The sequence below is a fragment of the Sorghum bicolor genome, chromosome 2 (assembly GCF_000003195.3).
Source record: "Sorghum bicolor cultivar BTx623 chromosome 2, Sorghum_bicolor_NCBIv3, whole genome shotgun sequence".
Taxonomy (NCBI): Eukaryota; Viridiplantae; Streptophyta; class Magnoliopsida; order Poales; family Poaceae; genus Sorghum; species Sorghum bicolor.
This window is the reverse complement of record NC_012871.2, coordinates 1787806-1806259: the sequence shown is the minus strand read 5'-3', so window position 1 is coordinate 1806259 and position 18454 is coordinate 1787806. Positions and strand designations below refer to the sequence as shown.

General features: G+C 46.8%; 2 protein-coding genes across 2 annotated transcripts; one reads left to right on the top strand and one right to left on the bottom strand.

The window, feature by feature from the left end:
- LOC8084294 lies at positions 5015-12170 on the bottom strand. Its single transcript, XM_021452605.1, has 5 exons — positions 11486-12170; positions 11055-11195; positions 10490-10522; positions 6150-7142; positions 5015-5322 (listed from the first exon to the last, which is right to left on the bottom strand). The coding sequence occupies exons 1-5, from the start codon at positions 12168-12170 to the stop codon at positions 5252-5254; spliced, it is 1923 nt and encodes a 640-aa protein (XP_021308280.1). The 3' UTR covers positions 5015-5251.
- Positions 12231-14546, top strand: LOC110432362 (vegetative cell wall protein gp1-like). The gene is made up of 2 exons (XM_021452603.1): positions 12231-12305; positions 14196-14546. Exons 1-2 carry the CDS (start codon positions 12231-12233, stop codon positions 14544-14546), a joined length of 426 nt encoding a protein of 141 aa, XP_021308278.1.

Sequence of the window (18454 nt, the reverse complement as noted above, 5' to 3'; positions counted from 1 at the left end):
CCACTCAGTGAGAAAAGCCACAACTGAACCCACGACACTGCAACATACTTCTAGTTTTTTTCCTCCCATTTACTGTTCATGATCCGACAACTTGAGCGTTGGTCCGATCCACACAAGGTTGACATCGGCCTCCTCCACGATCTACGATGTGCGATCTCATATTAAGCTGAACTGCATCTGGATGCTGTTTGGTTTGGAGTTTGTCATCATTGGCAGAGCTGAGAGCTCTCCTGTGTTGCTGGAGTACTCTTTATTGGGGGCGGGGTTGAGGGGTCGGAGGATAGACAGCCATCTCTGTCCGTGTCAGACCTGATGGAGATTGTTTCTCTACCAACTGATTCCCCGTGGGGATAAAATTGATCTCATCCCTGTCACTAAGGAATTCCCCACGGAGAATCAGGGATTGTTGCCATCTTAAACTAAGTCAGACCGCTCTGCCAGGTGGGGGGGCCAGGGGGCAAGCAGCTGAGGCAGGAAAATAGCCCAGCAGAGAACCGTTTCGTTCAGGAATGCAGATACGTGTAAAGATATGTATTCAGCACTTTCGTGACCAGATTCTGATGGCAGGATGTTTGTCATATTAACATTAACACTTCTCTTGTATTTCAGGTGGCTTAATTTTAAGTTGATTTCAGGTAACATTTTTGTACTACTAATTTGTACAAGTAAATTATTATTTTTATTATTTTGTTATTTTTCTTTGTATCATAACACATTAAATTTTTGTCCTTGCCTTCCTATAGAAATAATTATAAATTAATAATTTCCTTTGTACCGATGCAAATCAGATTTCGTTGGATTTGTAGTTGTCTAACGGTTTTTTTTTTATTCTTGGTACCAAAAAATTGCGGATGGCACCAGAAATTGCAGTGAACGGAATCTGTAATTTTAATATAAAATATACACAATAACCATCGCCTTGCAAATAGTGGCTAAGTAGCAAATTAGTACTCTGTAGCACCAGAATTATTTGCCAGGACGGAAGTACTGAAATTCAACTATGTACAAAGCAAAGCGCATATACCAGACCTGACATTTCCAACCAAATCAAAGCAATAATCCAAAACGTAAACTGGAGTACGGTTCATGATCCATGACCACACCAGATTTGGTAACAGCAACCAAACTGACATTGAAAATTTTATACTAGGCAACCAAGCTGAACCATGCACCCTGAATTCCTGATCGATCGCCTTTTTCAGGAGGGAATGGAACACAGTATATATTCAGTTCATTGTGGCATTGGATGGTACACAAGTACCTTATCTGAAAGTTTTGAAACTGAAATTGTCAGTTTCCTGGCAGCCTATTCAGATGGTTTCTTCTCAAAATGAACTAGTAATGTTATCTGAGACCTGAAGAAACCAAACTCTGCATCCAACATTCAGATATTGCAAACAGGACTTTTCACAGCCAATGCTTACCAAAAGATCAACAAGATGCTTCGAGAACATTTAGCATTCACAGATTATGAACATGTATGTCATACGGATGTGCTTAAAATGGCAAGTTCCATTCCCAGCAAGGGGTAAAAAAAAAGAAGAATTCCTATATAGCTAGGAACAGTACTCAATCCTAAAAGATTCGCATATATATATTTCAAATGCATGGGACTAAAATAATTTCTTTCTAGAAGTCCCAGTTCTCATGTTCCAACCACAAGATACTAACCAATCAAAATTGACCAGCAGTACATGCAACACAAGTAACAGGAGTAGCACATGACCCAAATACAGTGTAACAGGAGCCCAGCTGCATACATTGAGCCAATCGCATCAATACATGACGATGGCTACCAAGATATTTTTTAGAACATGAAGTATTATGATTCATTTTATACAATCCCAATATGTCACAGCAGAATGAAGCAGATACAGGCATACAACTGAGAAAGTCTTCATCTCCTTATAACTAACTACAAACAATTTATCAAAAGAAAAACTAGAAACAAGAAAGAAAACTAAATATAGTCCACGTGTTCATGGTTCATGGGTTATTCTACATGTCTCCCAATCAGTACAGTTGTGGTTGGTTGCTAGCCACACTTTGCCACACTTTACCTTAGGCAAGTTTGACCAAGTTGACAAGTGTTTGGTTGACAACTAAGTTTAGGCATGATTCTTTTGGGCTCCACATGTCATAGAGTTAAAAAGTGTGGCAAGATTCCTTTAGGTATGGCAAAGTGTGGCAACCAATTTGCTAGCCACACTTTTTGTGACTTGCCACACTTGCCTAAAGTTAGTTGTGGTAGATTATGGCTAGCAACCAAACATATCTCCGTTTTCACTTGCTGCAGCAGTCGGCAATAGACACCTAGCTGGCCAGAGCCAGACTGAAATGTTAAGTGCATGTATGCATCACTTGAGACCTCAGACTCAATAAAACCAAGACTGCATTATCTATTGTCAGTGATGACAGAATAAACCATGTTCCATGCTAATGGCTCACATTGTCTGTCACATGCATTACGATAAGTAAATATCTTGAGAAATGAGTTGACTACTATTGCAGCGGACCAAAGGGCAGTGGCCGGCTGCTGTGTGTACTAGCACACGGACGACACTTAGAGTGTGTTTGGTTGCCTGCATAAGGGTCTAGCCAGGCTTATGGAATGCAACCTGGGCTTGTTTGGTTGGCTGGATGGTCTGCTAGCCAGGCTCCAGCAAGCCCAAATCAGGGGATTTGGGTGGCTTGCTGGAAACGGCCGATACGGCCGTTCTCCGCAAGCCAGGCTTGGCTAACCCCGCAGCGACATCTGCTCACCTTCTTCTCCGCCTCGGCGCTCTTCCTCGTCATCGCTCACCTCCTCCTCACCCACGCACTACTCGCGAGAAGGCCGCAGGTCGTCGTTGCCGGCCGCCGCAGACTGGGAGGCGGAGTCCCCCGTCTAGCAGATCTCAACGAGCGCGCCCCCGTGCCCTGGCACACGACCGTGGCGACCTTCTCCCGGACCACGGGCGCCGGCGGCATGAGCAGCAGCACCATCGCGGGGACACTGGCGTGCCCGAGCGCCGCTAGCACGCTCCGCTCGTCCCTGCGCAGCGCGTCCAGCATCCTGTCCACGGCCCGGCTCTTGGCCTCGGCGTGCCTGATTTGCAGCCTCGCGAGCAGCTCCGGACGTCCGCCTGCACCGCCACAGACGGGGCTACTGCAGTCTCCGCTGTCGGTGGGGATGGGGACGGTCGTCGGTCTTGACGAGCAGCGCGCAGTCCCGGAGTCCGAGGTCGAGCCTCCCGGACAACGCGTCGATGGCGCTCTGCTCCCTAGCACCGGAGCCCGTGCTGCTGCCGTCGCCGCTCGTGGCCGAGGGCGCCGCGGCGGTGCTGCTGGAGGCCGGCGTGCCGCCCGCGGACTTCCGGCGCGCGGCGGGGATGTGCCCGAAGCTGCTGTCTGGGCATCCCGGCGTCCACCATGCCCACAACATGTTTGACTTAAGTTCCGTAAGGGGGGTAAAATTAACAGGTGAAGGAAGATGTGAGTCTACTCAAAGTAATCCAGACAACCAAACGCACCAATTCTTAGCCAAGCTTAGCTAGTACAGGCAACCAAACATGTGCTACTTGCATTAGTTAAAGCTAGTCAGAGCTAGTCTGTCTTAGTTTTGCTAGCCAGGCTTGTCTAAGAAACGAACCAAACACACCCTTAGTTAGCTCTAGAGAGCAGGATTATTTGACTATGGGTGATGGTGGAAATTAGCGCCACATGCACGTTCGGTTTGTTGACCTCTTCTTAGCTTAGGGAAGAAAGAGTACAGCTAGTTGCAACACCTTACGTACAGACACACCAAAGCCGTCTAGCACTAACTGACTCAATCTCAATTGTATGTCTGATCAGAGCAACCTGATTCATGACTAGACATTTGTGGTCTTAATTTGTAACATTTGTAAGTAACATTCAGGTTTTGGAGAAAAAAAATTAAAGCTACCATGTTGTTCTAGAGTCCTCTGTTGTTCTGACACATCTGAAAACATGGACGATTTCAAAAATCAACACCTGTTTGTCCTAAACCTTTCAAATCTCTGATCTTAGTGTCCTGTCACTGCTAGCATGCAACTACTGTTTCAACTTTTATCTGCTTTCTTCCATGAGCAAAGTACTCAAGAGTAAGTATTCAGTCTTTCGGTTCCAGTCTTGTAGCATTTTAATTGCAAATTCCCTTTCAGTTGAGCATAGGTATTTTAAGATAAAGGAACCATATTCATGGTGCAAGATGAAGTCCAGGAAATGCACAAAGAGTTGGTGGACGCAGGGCTGGGGTAGTCAGGTTATTGACAAGGGCAAGCTAAAGAAATTAGGAAATATGATTCCTTAATGAAAACACGTAACCTGAAAGGCCAAAGTATTAAGACTAGAACTAACTTCACTTATGCTAAATAACTGTCCCATTGTAAAGCTTAAACTAGTTACCATTTCCACAGCTCAACTTCCACTTGACCAAGAAGCCCACATATGAATTATTGGTTAAACAAACAGGCAAACTACACTAATTTATTATCCACAGCTCCATCATGCGTAAGTTATGGTTCAGCTAAACCAAGCTGAGCAGAGGAGTGGTCTTCCAGATGGGGCCACACTGAATTTGCTATTGCTCCTTTGTCGCTTATGTTCTAGCCCGACAATTCAGGTTAGCTAACACAACTCAATGGTTCAAAGAATCTTTACCTTCAACATTATCTTGTTCTTTTTTTCGAAAACATTTTTTTTCCGAAAACCTGACATTATCCATTTAAGCAATTCAGGTTATAAAGATTAAATCATAAATGCTCTAGCCCAGTAGTGTTCTATTCTTCAATGCGCTATGAGATGAGCTCCTCGATCTTATCCCTTTTGATGCCATGGATTAAAATCATGGCAGCGTTGATGCTACACTCACAGTCTTACTTCATATCAATATGTCGTGAGGCTCAAGTCATACTGAAACTGAACCACATATACTAATTTAACTGGCTTCCCTTCCAGAAGGAACCACCAAATTAAGAGTAGAACTAATTTCACTGATAGTAAAAGTCCAGGAAATGCACATAGAGCTGGTTGATGCAAGGCTGGGATAGCCACCTTACAGACAAGGCCAATTGACAGGCTTACCAATTTAGAAGATATGATCCCTTAAAGAAATACAGAACCCTTAACGGGCAACAAATTAAGAGTCAAACTAACTTCACTGATGGTAAATAACTGTCCCATCATAGAGCCTAACCTCGTTACCGTTACCAGAACCAAAATCTCCACTCAACTCCACAGATCATGGCTTTTAAGCATCTGATGCACTTGAAGCGCCCATAGTTGGTCCCTCATCTGTAGAGGTTGTTGCTGCTCTCAATGCTGCAGGAATGCATAAAAATTGAACATAGCATTAGCTTGTTGAGAACCAAGTTCTCCTCAGTGAATATTTTCTTCTAACCGGACAACACAGATCATAAGATATATTGGCTAAATGAACAGACAAACTTGACAGTTTGAAAAGAATTTGGACTAAAAGCTTGACAAAGAAATGCCTCTCTCGGTTTAGCACAAGTACAATTATCTTTGTTTGTTTTCCCTCAAAAATTATCTTTGTTTGTATAATATAAAGTGGCAATAACAGAAAATTTGATGCTAATATATTCAGTGTAGAAGCACATGTAAGTTATGGCTTTAGAAGAGAGAAGAAAATATATCTCCTGCGGGGTACCTTACTGGGTAACAGCTAGATTTGATCATTAACACATCTCCAAGATTAAATATAATCATCCATATCTCTATATTGTTAAGTGACAACTGACATTGATAGATCATGGCAAAGGAATGTAAAAGTTTCAAGATGGTTGGCTAGCTGATATATGGAATAGAAACTGATGTAGGTAATGGCTTCTCATAAAAGACATACACACAAGAAAAAGAACAAGGCATCTCTCCTGTTGAGTGGCTTACTGGCCCAGCCTAAATTTAGATCAATTATCATGATCCATTATCTTCCCTAAACAGTTGAAGGAGACAAAGAAATTCCAAGGCATATATAGGCAATATAAATAGAGTAGTCCATTATAAGTCAATAGCATGTTACTATGAAATTGTGATAATCCATTGTCATAAATGGATTGGACTGTATCATAGATATATAAGTACAGTTGTACTGTGTTAAAGATGGACATTGCATATGAGGCTCGTACCTGGGGTGCAGTAGCTCATGTATGGAAAAACCCTGGAGCCATCACTAGCTTTCCGTGCCTTCTTGACCCGACTGGAGTTTAAATCAATAGTGAAGAGCCCATCACAAGTGTGCACAAAAATGACACCAATGCCATTTGCAAAGCCAACCACATGAGGAGGGGTTAAGAGGGAACGAATGGGGAGTAGCATCTTGAGGTCGATGACTCTCCTCTGTGCCCACCCTGCATCCTTATCAGAACCATTCTCCTTTGACCATAGACAGAGTTTTGACTTATGCACAGTGGCAAATCCCAGGCAACCATCCTCCGCAGTCATGAGCATATTTCGCCGCTCTGAGAAACAACCAGGTGGTAGATGAACAACACCCATTTCCCTTGTGGCCACATTGTATTCCAGGATTCTGGTGTTCCTCCGAAGCACGAAGTAGAGTAAGTTCCCCACAAGGACACTAGGCCCCAAGTCCAGATAGTCGCCTTGTTGAGCAGCGGCGTAAGGCACAGAAGGCAGATGCCACTGAACAGCCTCCGACGAGTAGATGTAGACTTCCATCTTCCATTCTCCTATGATGCTCACATAGATCACGGTGAAAGGGTTGTGGCGGCAGTCAAGGTGGCTGCAGCCTGCATCAGCACAAAACACTGCGGCATGGCGGCGCGCCGTGGAACTCGCGGAACCGGCGGCGGAAGCCGGGGTCTGCGATGAGGCGGCAGGAATGCTTGCAGACGAGGGCGGTGCGGACGAGGAGCGCGGGGTCGTCTGGCGGGAGGCGGAGGAGGATCTCTTCCGCGAGCTCGTCCTGCAGCGCCGTCGCGGGTGCCATCCTGATGATTGGCGGCGGCGGCGGCGAGGGTTTTGGTTGGGGGACAGCGAAGTGCGAGTGTGAGCCTGTGAGGTGAGGAGTGAGGACTGAGGACGCCTCTGCCGGTGGGACCAAGGATGCAGTGTCTGTGCCAGTGGAGCCAAGGATGCACGGAGATTGGGATTGTCCTCGCCTTGGTGAGGACCAAAAATTAGCAAAAGGCAATTGACATCAAATGGGAATAATTCAAAGGATTCAATTTTATTTTCAATGTAGGATTCAATCAATTACTTATTGCCTTTTTGGTGGGGTCTGAAATTTTTTATCTCGGCTAAATTTTTCGCTTAAGGCCTTGTTTTGTTCCACAAAAATTTTACAAAATTTTTCAGATTCCCCATCACATCGAATCTTTAGACGTATGCATGAAGTATTAAATATAGATAAAAATAAAAACTAATTATACAGTTTGGTCGGAATTGACGAGACGAATCTTTTGAGTCTAGTTAATCTACAATTGGACAATATTTGTCAAATACAAACGAAAGTGCTACTATTCATATTTTGCAAAAAAATTTGGAAGTAAACAAGGCCTAAATGTTCCAACATTACACCAAACAGTATTACAAAATTGTGATGCACATTGGATTATACAGTTTTTTAGTGAAATGACGTCAAATTTTTATGAAAACTAGTTCCAATTTATTTAAATTTGATCAAACCACTACTACAGCAAACATAACCAAGGCGGTCATAATAATACTGTTATGAGGCTAATACTGTTATGTGGTGCTTTCTTCCCCTGTTGGATTTCATGAATGGTCCATAATAATACTTGTTACAACTTACAAGGGAGAACCTCAGTATTACACTTTTTTATGCAATTGTAGCTAGTATCCAAGATTCTATAAACTTTGTTCTTCACATATACTCCCTCCGTCCTACAAATAATTGTATTTCTTTGACTTCTATGATTCATGTTTGACCGTTCGTCTTATTTAAAAAATTTTAATTAATATTATTTATTTTTTCATGACTTATTTTATTGTTAGATATATTTTTATAATGATTTCTTTATTTTATTATTTGCATAAAAAATTTAAATAAGACAAATGGTCAAACATAAATCGTAGTAGTCAAAGAAATGCATTTATTTATGGGACGGAGGGAGTATGAATAACGAAGAGTATGGTTTTTTCCTACTTATAAACTAAATTAGTGGTTATCCAGCTATTTCAAGAATCAAGTACCGCAATAGGTAACGTCGGAGTAACATGACATATATAACTTTGGATAAAAGCAAACATTTAAGTCCCAACCTTTCATTTTGCAACCCAAAGTTTTTCCGAAAGGCGGAAGAAAGTTTTTGCCGTATTTTTATTAGACAAGAAAAAATAAAAGAAAATACAGCATAATTACAACTCCCACTTAAAAACTCTCAACCACTGGGGCCAGCCACTCAAAACAAAACAAAGACAAAAATAAAGATAAAGAAAAAACAAGAGAAAAACTTGTGGGAGTTAATGCTAAGCTTTCACGTTTGGACTAAAGGCCAACTCAAATTGATCTATGTCTTCCTTGCATAATCGTGTCATTTCTCTTGGTCGCACACTTTTGTTCTGGAAGGTTCTTCTGTTTCGCTCTTTCCAAATATTCCACCAAAAATAGATCATGAGGCCATCAAAATTTTTCCTATGGGGTTTGTCTATTCATAGCCTGCATCTGCGCCAGTACCCATGGAGTGATCCATTTTCTTCCACCGTGTCAATAATTGATAATCCGAACCAATTTTTCATCATGGCCCATACTTGTTTTTTAAAAGGGCAATCCTACGGTGGATTTTCTGGATCGACTCCACATAGTTTGCACATGGGGTCATTTGGCCAATTTCTTTTTATCAAGTATTATTTGTTGTTAGAATCTTCTTGTGTAGCAGTGTCCACGCGAAAAAATGGCATTTTGGCTCGGCCTTGGCCTTCCATATCGACATAATCCGTAGCTTAGTATAGTCCCTTCGAATTGGATGTGATATGCGCTCTTGGACGTATACTCCCCATCTGCTGTCCATCTCCAAATTATGTTATCCTCTCTATTGGTATCTAGCTGAATTTGTTGTACAACTTCCCATAGTTGGACATATTTCTGAAGCTCATCGAGTGAAAGAATTGGTGTAATATGAGAGATCCACTTGCTGTCCTGTAAAGCTTTTTGCACTGTGATATGCTTCCTCTTGGTTTTCTTAAATAAATTTGGTGCGAAGCTTTTAGGCGACATTCCTTGTACCCATGATGAGGTCCAAAATTTGGCTGTTTTGCCATCTCCAATCATGACTATTGTCGATGCCGCAAAAAGGTCCCGATCTTGGTTGTCACATGGTAGGCCGAGTTTGTTCCATGCTCTTTCCTTTTGGCGCCATTGGAACCATAACCATCGTAGTCTGAGCGCTCGTGCAAAACGTTCTAAGTCTAAAATTCTTAGTCCACCCTTGATCTTTGGGCACAACAGGAGGTAGGCCGGTTCACTAACGCATGTCCACCATGGACTTTGTCAGGTGTCATGCTCAGCCTCCAGAGAAAGCTTCTTCTCACTCGGTCAATCCTCTTTATGAGCCACTTGAGTTCTGGAAAACCGTCATATGGTAAATCGGTTGAGATGAAAGCACCGTTTTAACCAAAGTCTCTCTCCCTGCTGAAGATAAAAACCGCCCCTTTCATCCTAGTAACCTAGCACTGATTTTGTCCAGGAGTGGTTGTACATCAATTTTCCTCAATCTCCGTATGTGGAGGGGGAGGCCAAGGTATTTTCCAGGGAAATTGCAGATTTTTCCAGGGAAGTTCTGGAGTATATGTGCAACCGTGTTGTTGTCTATTCTGATCGGGTAGATTTCCATTTTAGAGATGTTTATTTTTAATCTTGAGCATTCTCCAAAAAAAGGACAAGATTTGGTGTAAATGGTCCATTTCCCTAGTACTGGGAGAAGCAAAGATCGCCGCATCGTCCGCATATAGCGAACATCGAAGGTTTGCTGTCCTTGGTAAGACTGGATTAAGGATGCATTTCTGTGCCGCAACCTCGATGATGCGTTGTAAAGGATCGATGGCCAGAATGAAAAGCAATGATGACTGGGGATCCCTCTGTCGAAGCCCCCTCTCATGTCTTATATCTTTCGTCGGCTGACCATTGATTAAAATTCTTGAACTTGCGGATCCTAGTAACGCCGCAATCCAGTCTCTCCATTTTGTGCTAAAGCTTGCAACCCAAAGTGAAAACGCAGTAGGATAAATGCAACTTATTATCATCCGTAAAGCTAAATAGGATAAATGCAGGGGTACCATATCTCGCCGATCGACAAGCTGGCCAGTAGAACATGAAAATAATGACCCAAACCTAAAAATCTATGACAACCTAAAAAATGCTAGAATTGAATAATTGATCCTCCGTAAAGGTCATGCCGACTTCAATTATCACTAGGGACTGGCTCAATTTCTCATCGACGGGAGTCGGGAGCACCTTAAATTTGTGATGCAGCTGAAGCACTCGCACCTGGTCCCACGTCTGAAAAGGCTGCTTCTAGAGCTGCAAAAGGACACATAATTTTAAAATAAAAAACATCATGTTGATGACCAAATTTCAAATTTTCTCCTCAATTAGCAACCGTGGATAACCATGAAAGCAAATACAATTACTTGTCAGCAACAATGCCACCTAGTAAACACAAATTATCAAAATATTGAGATATAGCTAGTGAACTCCAAATATAATGGGAAGAACGTTTCAAGACCCCTTAAAGAATAGGGTCTCCTGCTGGATACCTTCCTAGCTCTTCCAAACTTAAGTCAATTGTCAAGATTGACTGATTGAGGACCCAATAATCAGTTGAAAACTATCAACACACGTAGTACATGGTTGTAGCCAATTTGAAGGACGGTGCAAGGAAATGCAAAAGGAAGCAGTTTTAAAGATATTTCTACTCTTATATATAAACTTATTATTCTAGTTTCTTGATGACATACATCATTGTAAATATTTTATTGTAATTAACTGTGAAATATTTTCGTTCTGAAACATTCAGTTCGTACCTTTTTTTTTGAACTCATTCAGTTCGTACCTGGAGTGCAGAAGCTCAGAAAGGGGACAACATGATAGCCATCGAGGTACAGACCCTTTCCAATCTCCTTAACACATCTTGCCTTAACATCAATAGTGAAGAGTCGACCAGCAATATGCACTAGAATAACTGCAATACCATCTGCAATGCCAACCAAACGAGCCGAATACAAGATGGTACTAACAGGGAGCAAAGCCCCAAGCATAATGACTCTGCTTCGAACCCATCTAGTGTTATCCTTCTTCCCACTTTCGAGACAAGCAGTCTCCCTTGACCATAGGATGAGTTTGGACTGCTTAATGATGACCAATCCCAGGTCACCATCTTCTGTAGTCATAAGCATAGCACCATATCCGGCATGAAGAATGCAGGTGGTCGTGTAAACTGAGACACCTGTGTGCCCAAATTGTGCTCCAGGATTCTGGTGGCACATCGAAAATAGAGAGAATTCCCCACCAGCGCGCTTGGGCCGATGTTGACAGGGAGGTAGGCGTTGGGTGCCCTAACAATGGCGACCTTACGGTCCTCACGCCATGAACCAACCTCAGATGAGTAGAGCCACACGGAGGTGACGAACTGCGACATCCAGTCCGTGCCGACGAAGACGACACGGAAGGGCCCGCGTGGGGCACAGTCGAGGTGGTCACACCCGGCGACCGCGCAAACCAACGCCGCCGTCCAGCCGTCACAGCAGCAATGGCGGAGCGGCGGCAGCGTTTGGAGGTCACCCCTGAGGGGATCCCAAACGGCGAGGTCCTCGCAGTCGCGCCGCGTTGATCCGAGGAGGACGCGGCCGTGGCGGGCGTCGAGCGCCCGCTGGGTCCGGACGCCGGTGCCGGTGCCGGTGCCGTCGCCCCCGTAGGGCGGGCGGAAGGAGGTGGTGGATTCAAAGTGGAAAGACGCTCTCTGGGAGCAGAGCAAACCGAGCATGGGCGCCGCGCGGTGGAACTCGCGGAACCTGCGCCGGAAGTTGGCGTTGGAGACGAGGCGGCGCCAGAGCTTGCAGACGAGGGCGGCGCGGACGAGGGCCGCGGGGTCGTCCGGAGGGAAGCGGAGGAGGATCTCCTCGACGGAGTCGTCCACCAGAGCTGGTACTACCAGCCCCGCCGTCGCCATGCTAGTCACTGCTCGGATCGATGTGGACTGAGGCGGCGGCGCAGCGAGGGTTTTGGTCGAATGGGGACGTACGAGTTGCATGTGACGTGCCCAGTCAACGAGGCTCTGGGCGGTGGGTGGCTATGCAACTGCCAGGTGGGGCCACGGGGAGCGAGGGTCCAACTGTTTGCCGCTACTGTTGTACTGTTGCAAGTGCCTGTGTACTACGTTTGCAGAAAAAGAGACTTGGTGGTCACTGAATCGGAAGAGTGTGACAACGATGAAATAATGTAGTTAAGTACAATAATTCACTTAGACCTTAATAAAAATACAAACATTCATCACTTGGTGGAATCGTTAAAACCTTTCAGGAAAAACATACTTAGGACTTTTAAGACATTTGAAACATGCACATCCATAGTGCATATATACATCCATAGAATGTTTAAACTTGTTTTAGCTCTTCAGCATTAATATATGACCTACCTATCTCTCTTACAGAATTTTTCAGTTACGTTCTTGTATTGTAAGCTTATAGCTCACTTCTCTCTCTCTCCTCTCACATCTTTTCTCCATGTCGCCATTTAGCATGTTGTTGCTCCTCTGCTCCCCACCATCACCCCTCTACTACCATTGCCAGAGTATGCGCTTTGACTAGTCGAACACCTGATCCATGCCTCCCGCTCGTCCCTCCTTTCTACCCTCTTGTCTTAGCCCATTCATAGCTGCTCCAAGATCCACATCATCGCGTGTGGATGGCCTTACTAACTTTTTATTAGCTACTAGGTAGATTCTTTGGATCTAATAGTTGGACTACTAAAAATCAGTAGTAATGAATCCAAATAAGCTATAAGTTCATTCACATTTGTTGGGAGCCAAATTAAACAAGACCTAAATATACTTGAAGCCAAAATAGATAAAAATGATTTAGTTTAGAACCCCTAGCTAATCTTTAGAGATGTGCACAAATAGAAACCAAGCAGTTGCCCATTTAAAAACAATAAATTTAATAACACGATACACCACGCAGCAATTGCTCCTCCTGAGGCGTCCTCTAGCAGGCTTCTAGCGCCACCACTTCTGTAACATCCCAGATTTTTACGTAAACCAAAAGTACGAACTTTTTAAAATTTTTCCTATAATTGTGTGAATCATATAGTTTCTAGGTGAAAAATCGATCCTAACCCACTAACAAATCGTTGCATCCATATAGAATTGCTTGTAGGCAAGTGCTTTGTTCGTGAGTCGGTTTAGTGTTTAGTCTTATTTAGGGTTTTGAGTTTCTTTGGAGTGCACATATCCGTAGCAAAGTATTCCCAAATCTTCGCTGAGCCTATCTCAAAGGTGAAGCGAATCCCTTCTCAACCTTTTTATAGGAGTATGTCTCAAACTCCTTTAGATTGTTTCTGAACCCTTCTCGGAATTCCCTTCTCAATCCTCCTCCCTCCTTGATCTCATCTCAAATCTCCTCCGAATTCGTTTCAGTATCTAATTGAATCTCCAAAAAATCCTTCTGATTCCCTCTCTTGTTCAGTAAATCGAAAATGGGGAAACCCATCTCTACTTCCATTTGGCCCAATCGCCCCAGCTCCTTTCTCCCAGCCCAGCTCGTGCTGGCGCTCCCTCGGCCCAGCACCCTTGCGCGGCCTATCCAGCCCAGCCAGGCCGGCCCGCTCCCCTCCCCTGCCTCGCCCCGACCCGAGGCCCAGTCGCGAGCCTTCCCTCTCTCTCCCCCCCGTGGCCTAGCCCCCTCTCTTGGCCCAGCTCGTTTCCCCCTTCAGCACGCCTGGCCTTTTCCCACCGTGCGGCCCACCAGGCCCAGCAGCCAGCGCCCCAGCCCAACCCTAGCGAGCAGGGGGCGCGCACCCCAGCACCCAGCCGCCGCTCGCCTCCTGGAGAGCGCCCGCGCCTGAGCGCCCCGGCACCCGCATCGCGCCTCTGCCTCCGTGGCACGGACGCCGATGAGCGCCGCGTGTCCTCTCCGAGGCACGGACGCCCAGGAGCCGCTGTAGCCCTCTATGCCCTAGCCACGCACGCCTATAAAAGCCATGGCCGCCGCCGCTCTCTCCTCCATTCCCAGCCGTCGCCGCTCCGTCAAGCCTCGCCCTCGTGCACTCGTCGCCGCCAAGCCGAGCGCCGACGCCGAGCCCCGACCCCACGACGCCGTCGTCCGCAAGCCGCGACCGGCGCCGTCAACCGCCACCAAGCCCCCTACTCCAGGCCGCGAGCCCCCCCTCCTCGACGTTGATCCCTCCGCGTCGAGCAGGAGCCCAGCCCCGCAACGCCGTGTCGGCCGCGCCCCTTCCTCTGCGTCGCCTCGCCGACGAGCTCGCCGCGGACGTCACAGAGCACGACCACACCGAAGCCACCCACGACCGCGCCATGGCCTCGTCCTGAAGCTATGCTGCCGTGGCACCAACTCCGCCACCGGTCCGCTCTGCGCTCGCGATGTCGACATCGCCCGCGACCGTGCCGCGCCGTCCTCGCACCGGAGCCGCGGCACCACGCCGTGACCCCGACGCCGTGTCGCCCTCGCCCAGCGCCCCACCTCGCCGCGACGTCCTCTGCGTCAAGCCGTGGGACGTGCACGAGCAGTCGCGACGCCGGGCAGCAGCAACATCGGCCGTGACCACGACCCCGACCTGTGACGCCGACGCCACCGAAGCCGAACCTCGGCCGCGATCTTCGCGACGCCACGACCACGACCTTCGCGTCGGGCCCGAGCGCCACTGCTTGGCGCCGGCCGCGAACTTCTTTGCTCGTGCCGTGGCGGCCGCGGCCTCCTCGACCCCAACATGTACCTCGTCGCCGCGGCCACGATGCGTCCGTCCCCGTCCTTGCCACGGTCACCGCGTCGAACTCCTATGCACGACCTCGCCAAACCAAGCCCCCGGTGAGCCTCGCCAAGACCGGAGTTTTCCCCCTTCTTGCGTTCCCGACTGAGACCGGCCTTCGTGCCGTGAACTTCACTGTTGCAGGGGAGCAGTGGCTTCGCTATATCATTTTGCTAGAGTCTCTTGGATCGTGCTGTCATGCCCAACTCTGACCTCCATCAGCACGCCATAGCGGACCAGGACACGCTGCAGCTAGCCAAGTTCACCCGGGCGTTCCGCGACAAGCCTCGCCTGCCCTGCCATCACCAAGGTCGAACCCAAGTCGACGCCGACGAAAAACCCCTTTTGCTTTTGTACATCTTTCTATCATCGTTTATACTTGTCGATACATGATTTATCTATACCCATGCCTATGTCGTGCCTTCGTGCCGGTCTATTTATATATCTATCTATCTCTATCTTGTGCCATGGGAATGTGCTACTCCGAGTCATCGTTGTCTTTGTGTTGTTAGCAGTCGAGTCGTGATTCTTTGTGTGATTGTCGTCGTCTGTGGACCGTGCCTTCGAGCCGGTTGAGAGAGTGATATGTTTGAGTGTTGCGATCGCGAGTTTGTCTTGCCATGGTCGTAATGCTAAGCATGTCCCTTCTCTCGTGTAGTCGTTGTTCTTTCTTTTGCTATTTGCCTGAGGACTGAGCCTTCGAGCCGGTTGGGGAAAATGGTAGTTTGTTTGATCGTCTCGAACGTGGGTTCGTCCCACCGTGATCGCGATGCTGAACGTAACTCGTTTCCCCACGTTTAATTGACTCTCTAGTGCTATGATTGTTAGCGACCCTTTTCGACCCACAGGCGTGGTTACCATGGACTCATTGTCGGTGCGCCTCCTACCCGCACTTGGCGAGCCACTCGTGACCTAGTTTAGTGGGAGGATTAGCGGACGATGATCATGGGACTTATGAAAGCCAACTCGTTAGGTGGAGCTCATGGCCGCGAGTCACCTCGCCATGGTCATCGGACTTTACCTAGTTTCTCGCATGTTTATCTTATTCTTCTCATATGCTTATGCCACCTAGACCCGGACATTTCCCTTAGTTTCCGCGGTGACAACCGCATCGCCTGAAACTATAGGAATGACCCTGTGCCAATTCAGAAGCACCTAGGTCGAGAAGTGTTATGAGTTGGTGTAGTTCATGGGGTCATGTTTATTTCTCCAACTGTCATTTGTTCCATGGCAAGTTGGTTGAAAGAGTGTGATTTCGTTCTTCTTCTCTCTTGTTCTCAATCCCCGTTGATCCAGTAAGATGTGGATTGAGCCCCTTTTGCTTGTTCGATGTTTTGTTTCCAGTTCTGCGATTTCCGCTGTTGCTTTGGCGAGCGGATCAATGGAAAGTGAAGCCCGTGTCTTTTCTTGTATTTTTGGTTCTTCGTGCCTAAACTCTTGTATGCTTGTACCTATTCGACCGTAGCATTTCTTTGGTTCTCGTGGTGACAACCGCACTGCTAAGAACCCTAGAGATGTCTTAGTGCATTTAGTGCACCTAGGTTGTGGTACCCTACAAGTAGTTTGAGCACTCGTGCACTTGTGTGTCACTCTCTCTGATTCCCCGTCTCTTACCATGGCGGGTGGATTGGAAGGAATAGACCACTTCCCTTTTCTTCTCTCTTTGTTCCACCTTCTCTTGACTCTCGTCAATCATAATGGCGTATGAGTTGAGAGAGATCCGAATCTCTTGTGCTTACAACAGTTTGATTCTCGTCAGTCTCTGTGACGCTTGGATCGAAAGACCGTAAGCTGTGGTGTTTGCTTAGAATGAGTTAGAGTCTAAGCCATTTATTGAAGCCGTACAGGTTGACTCAGTTGCCCCGGGAAGTATCGGCTAGGCTAAGACTCTGACTTACTTGGTGAACAGCCATTCCTATTTCTTTTAGCCCAGGGATCGGACATCCGCTGAGAGGGCTAAGTGGTTATCCTTTCGGTGCTCTTTTAGTGTAGTTGTTCTTCAATATTTTGTCGCCTCTTTTCACAGTCTTTCTAGGTCTAGTCGTTTGATTGTTTCGCCTTGTTTGTCGCTTTCGAGGTAGTTGCTTCGGTTAGCGTTGATCGGATCAGGACCCGTTGGAGGGAGGACATGCAGAAAGGAGGATCTCGGATGAGAACAACTACGAGTGCACTGATAATCTCGGAAATGACATTCGACAGGTGCCACGTCCCACCCAACCTCGTAGAATCCTATTAGACATGCAATAATGTAGATGCTAGTGCTTTACTTTTATGCAAATGAACTGAGATAGGTTGCATGATAGAAATGCTTGTGAGCCATTGCCTTGTTGCAACCTATAACCCTCGCACACCCGCTGTCAGGTTAGATGCTGCATACTACTTGCTACTGCTTCTACTACGCATTATATCTGTGATGTGATGCAATGTGGGAGATTGAATGTGAGTGGATAAGGCACGTGGTGCCAATAACTGGATAATGAGATGGTAATAGATTTGAGGAGATCTTGGCGTGTGTCTTAGGTGTGTGGTGAGGGTCGAGTCCACCGAGCAGGATCTACGACGAGTCTTGGGACAAGTCTTGCCGGAGGACGCTACCTAGGCGTTCTCCATGAGAGATACCTGTGGCGGGTACATGTGACAGGGAGAGGTCCCGGAGTGGAGTGTCTTTGTGGGACGAAGCGTCGGGATGGGAGGTGCTGTTTAGCACGGGGTAGCCGGATGTCCTGTCGAGCGGGGCATCGGTTGGCCCCTCGTGAAGATGTCATGTTTGGTCACCCTAAGGACTGAGATGTTCTGTGGACCGGGTCTTAGGAAGCCTTACACGCCACTCGCCTTATTATGGTGCGGGACGAATGTACGACCAGCTAGTGCGGTGCCACTACTACTAGGTTGTTAGCGGATAGTGTAGGGAGGTACGGGCATGAGGACCCACACCCTCCTAAGACAGCGTAGTGACCTTTGGGGCCCGGTACTACGCCTCACAGTCTCAGCATGCCGGTGGTACTCCGGTATGGCCCCAGTTCTGAGTGGTAGGGTGGCATCGTATTTAGTTGGGAGGCAGCTCGGAATCAGCCTAGATGGGGGCCACCGTCGATGATGGTGATCTTGTGGTTAGTGTAAACCTCTGCAAAGTTTGGTTGATCGATCGATACATATGCCGATTCGTCGGCTATGGACCTTTCCTAAGTACCGCTTCACTTGACTAGAGAGAGGAGTCCTTTCTATCTTTCCCTGGGTTTGTGTTAGATCCGGCGTTGGCCGTTGAGGCAAGGCACGAGCGGGAGTCGTACTTGCCGTCTAGAGAGTGAGAGTGTGGTGAGATGTGTGTGATGGGATGGATGGATGGGTGTGTGGTTGAGATGGATTAAAACTTGATGAATTATTATTATTAAATATTGATGAACTTGCATAGGAAAGACTATAGCCATATATATAGGCCTCCTGATCTACCCTTTGCATTCCACTTACCAC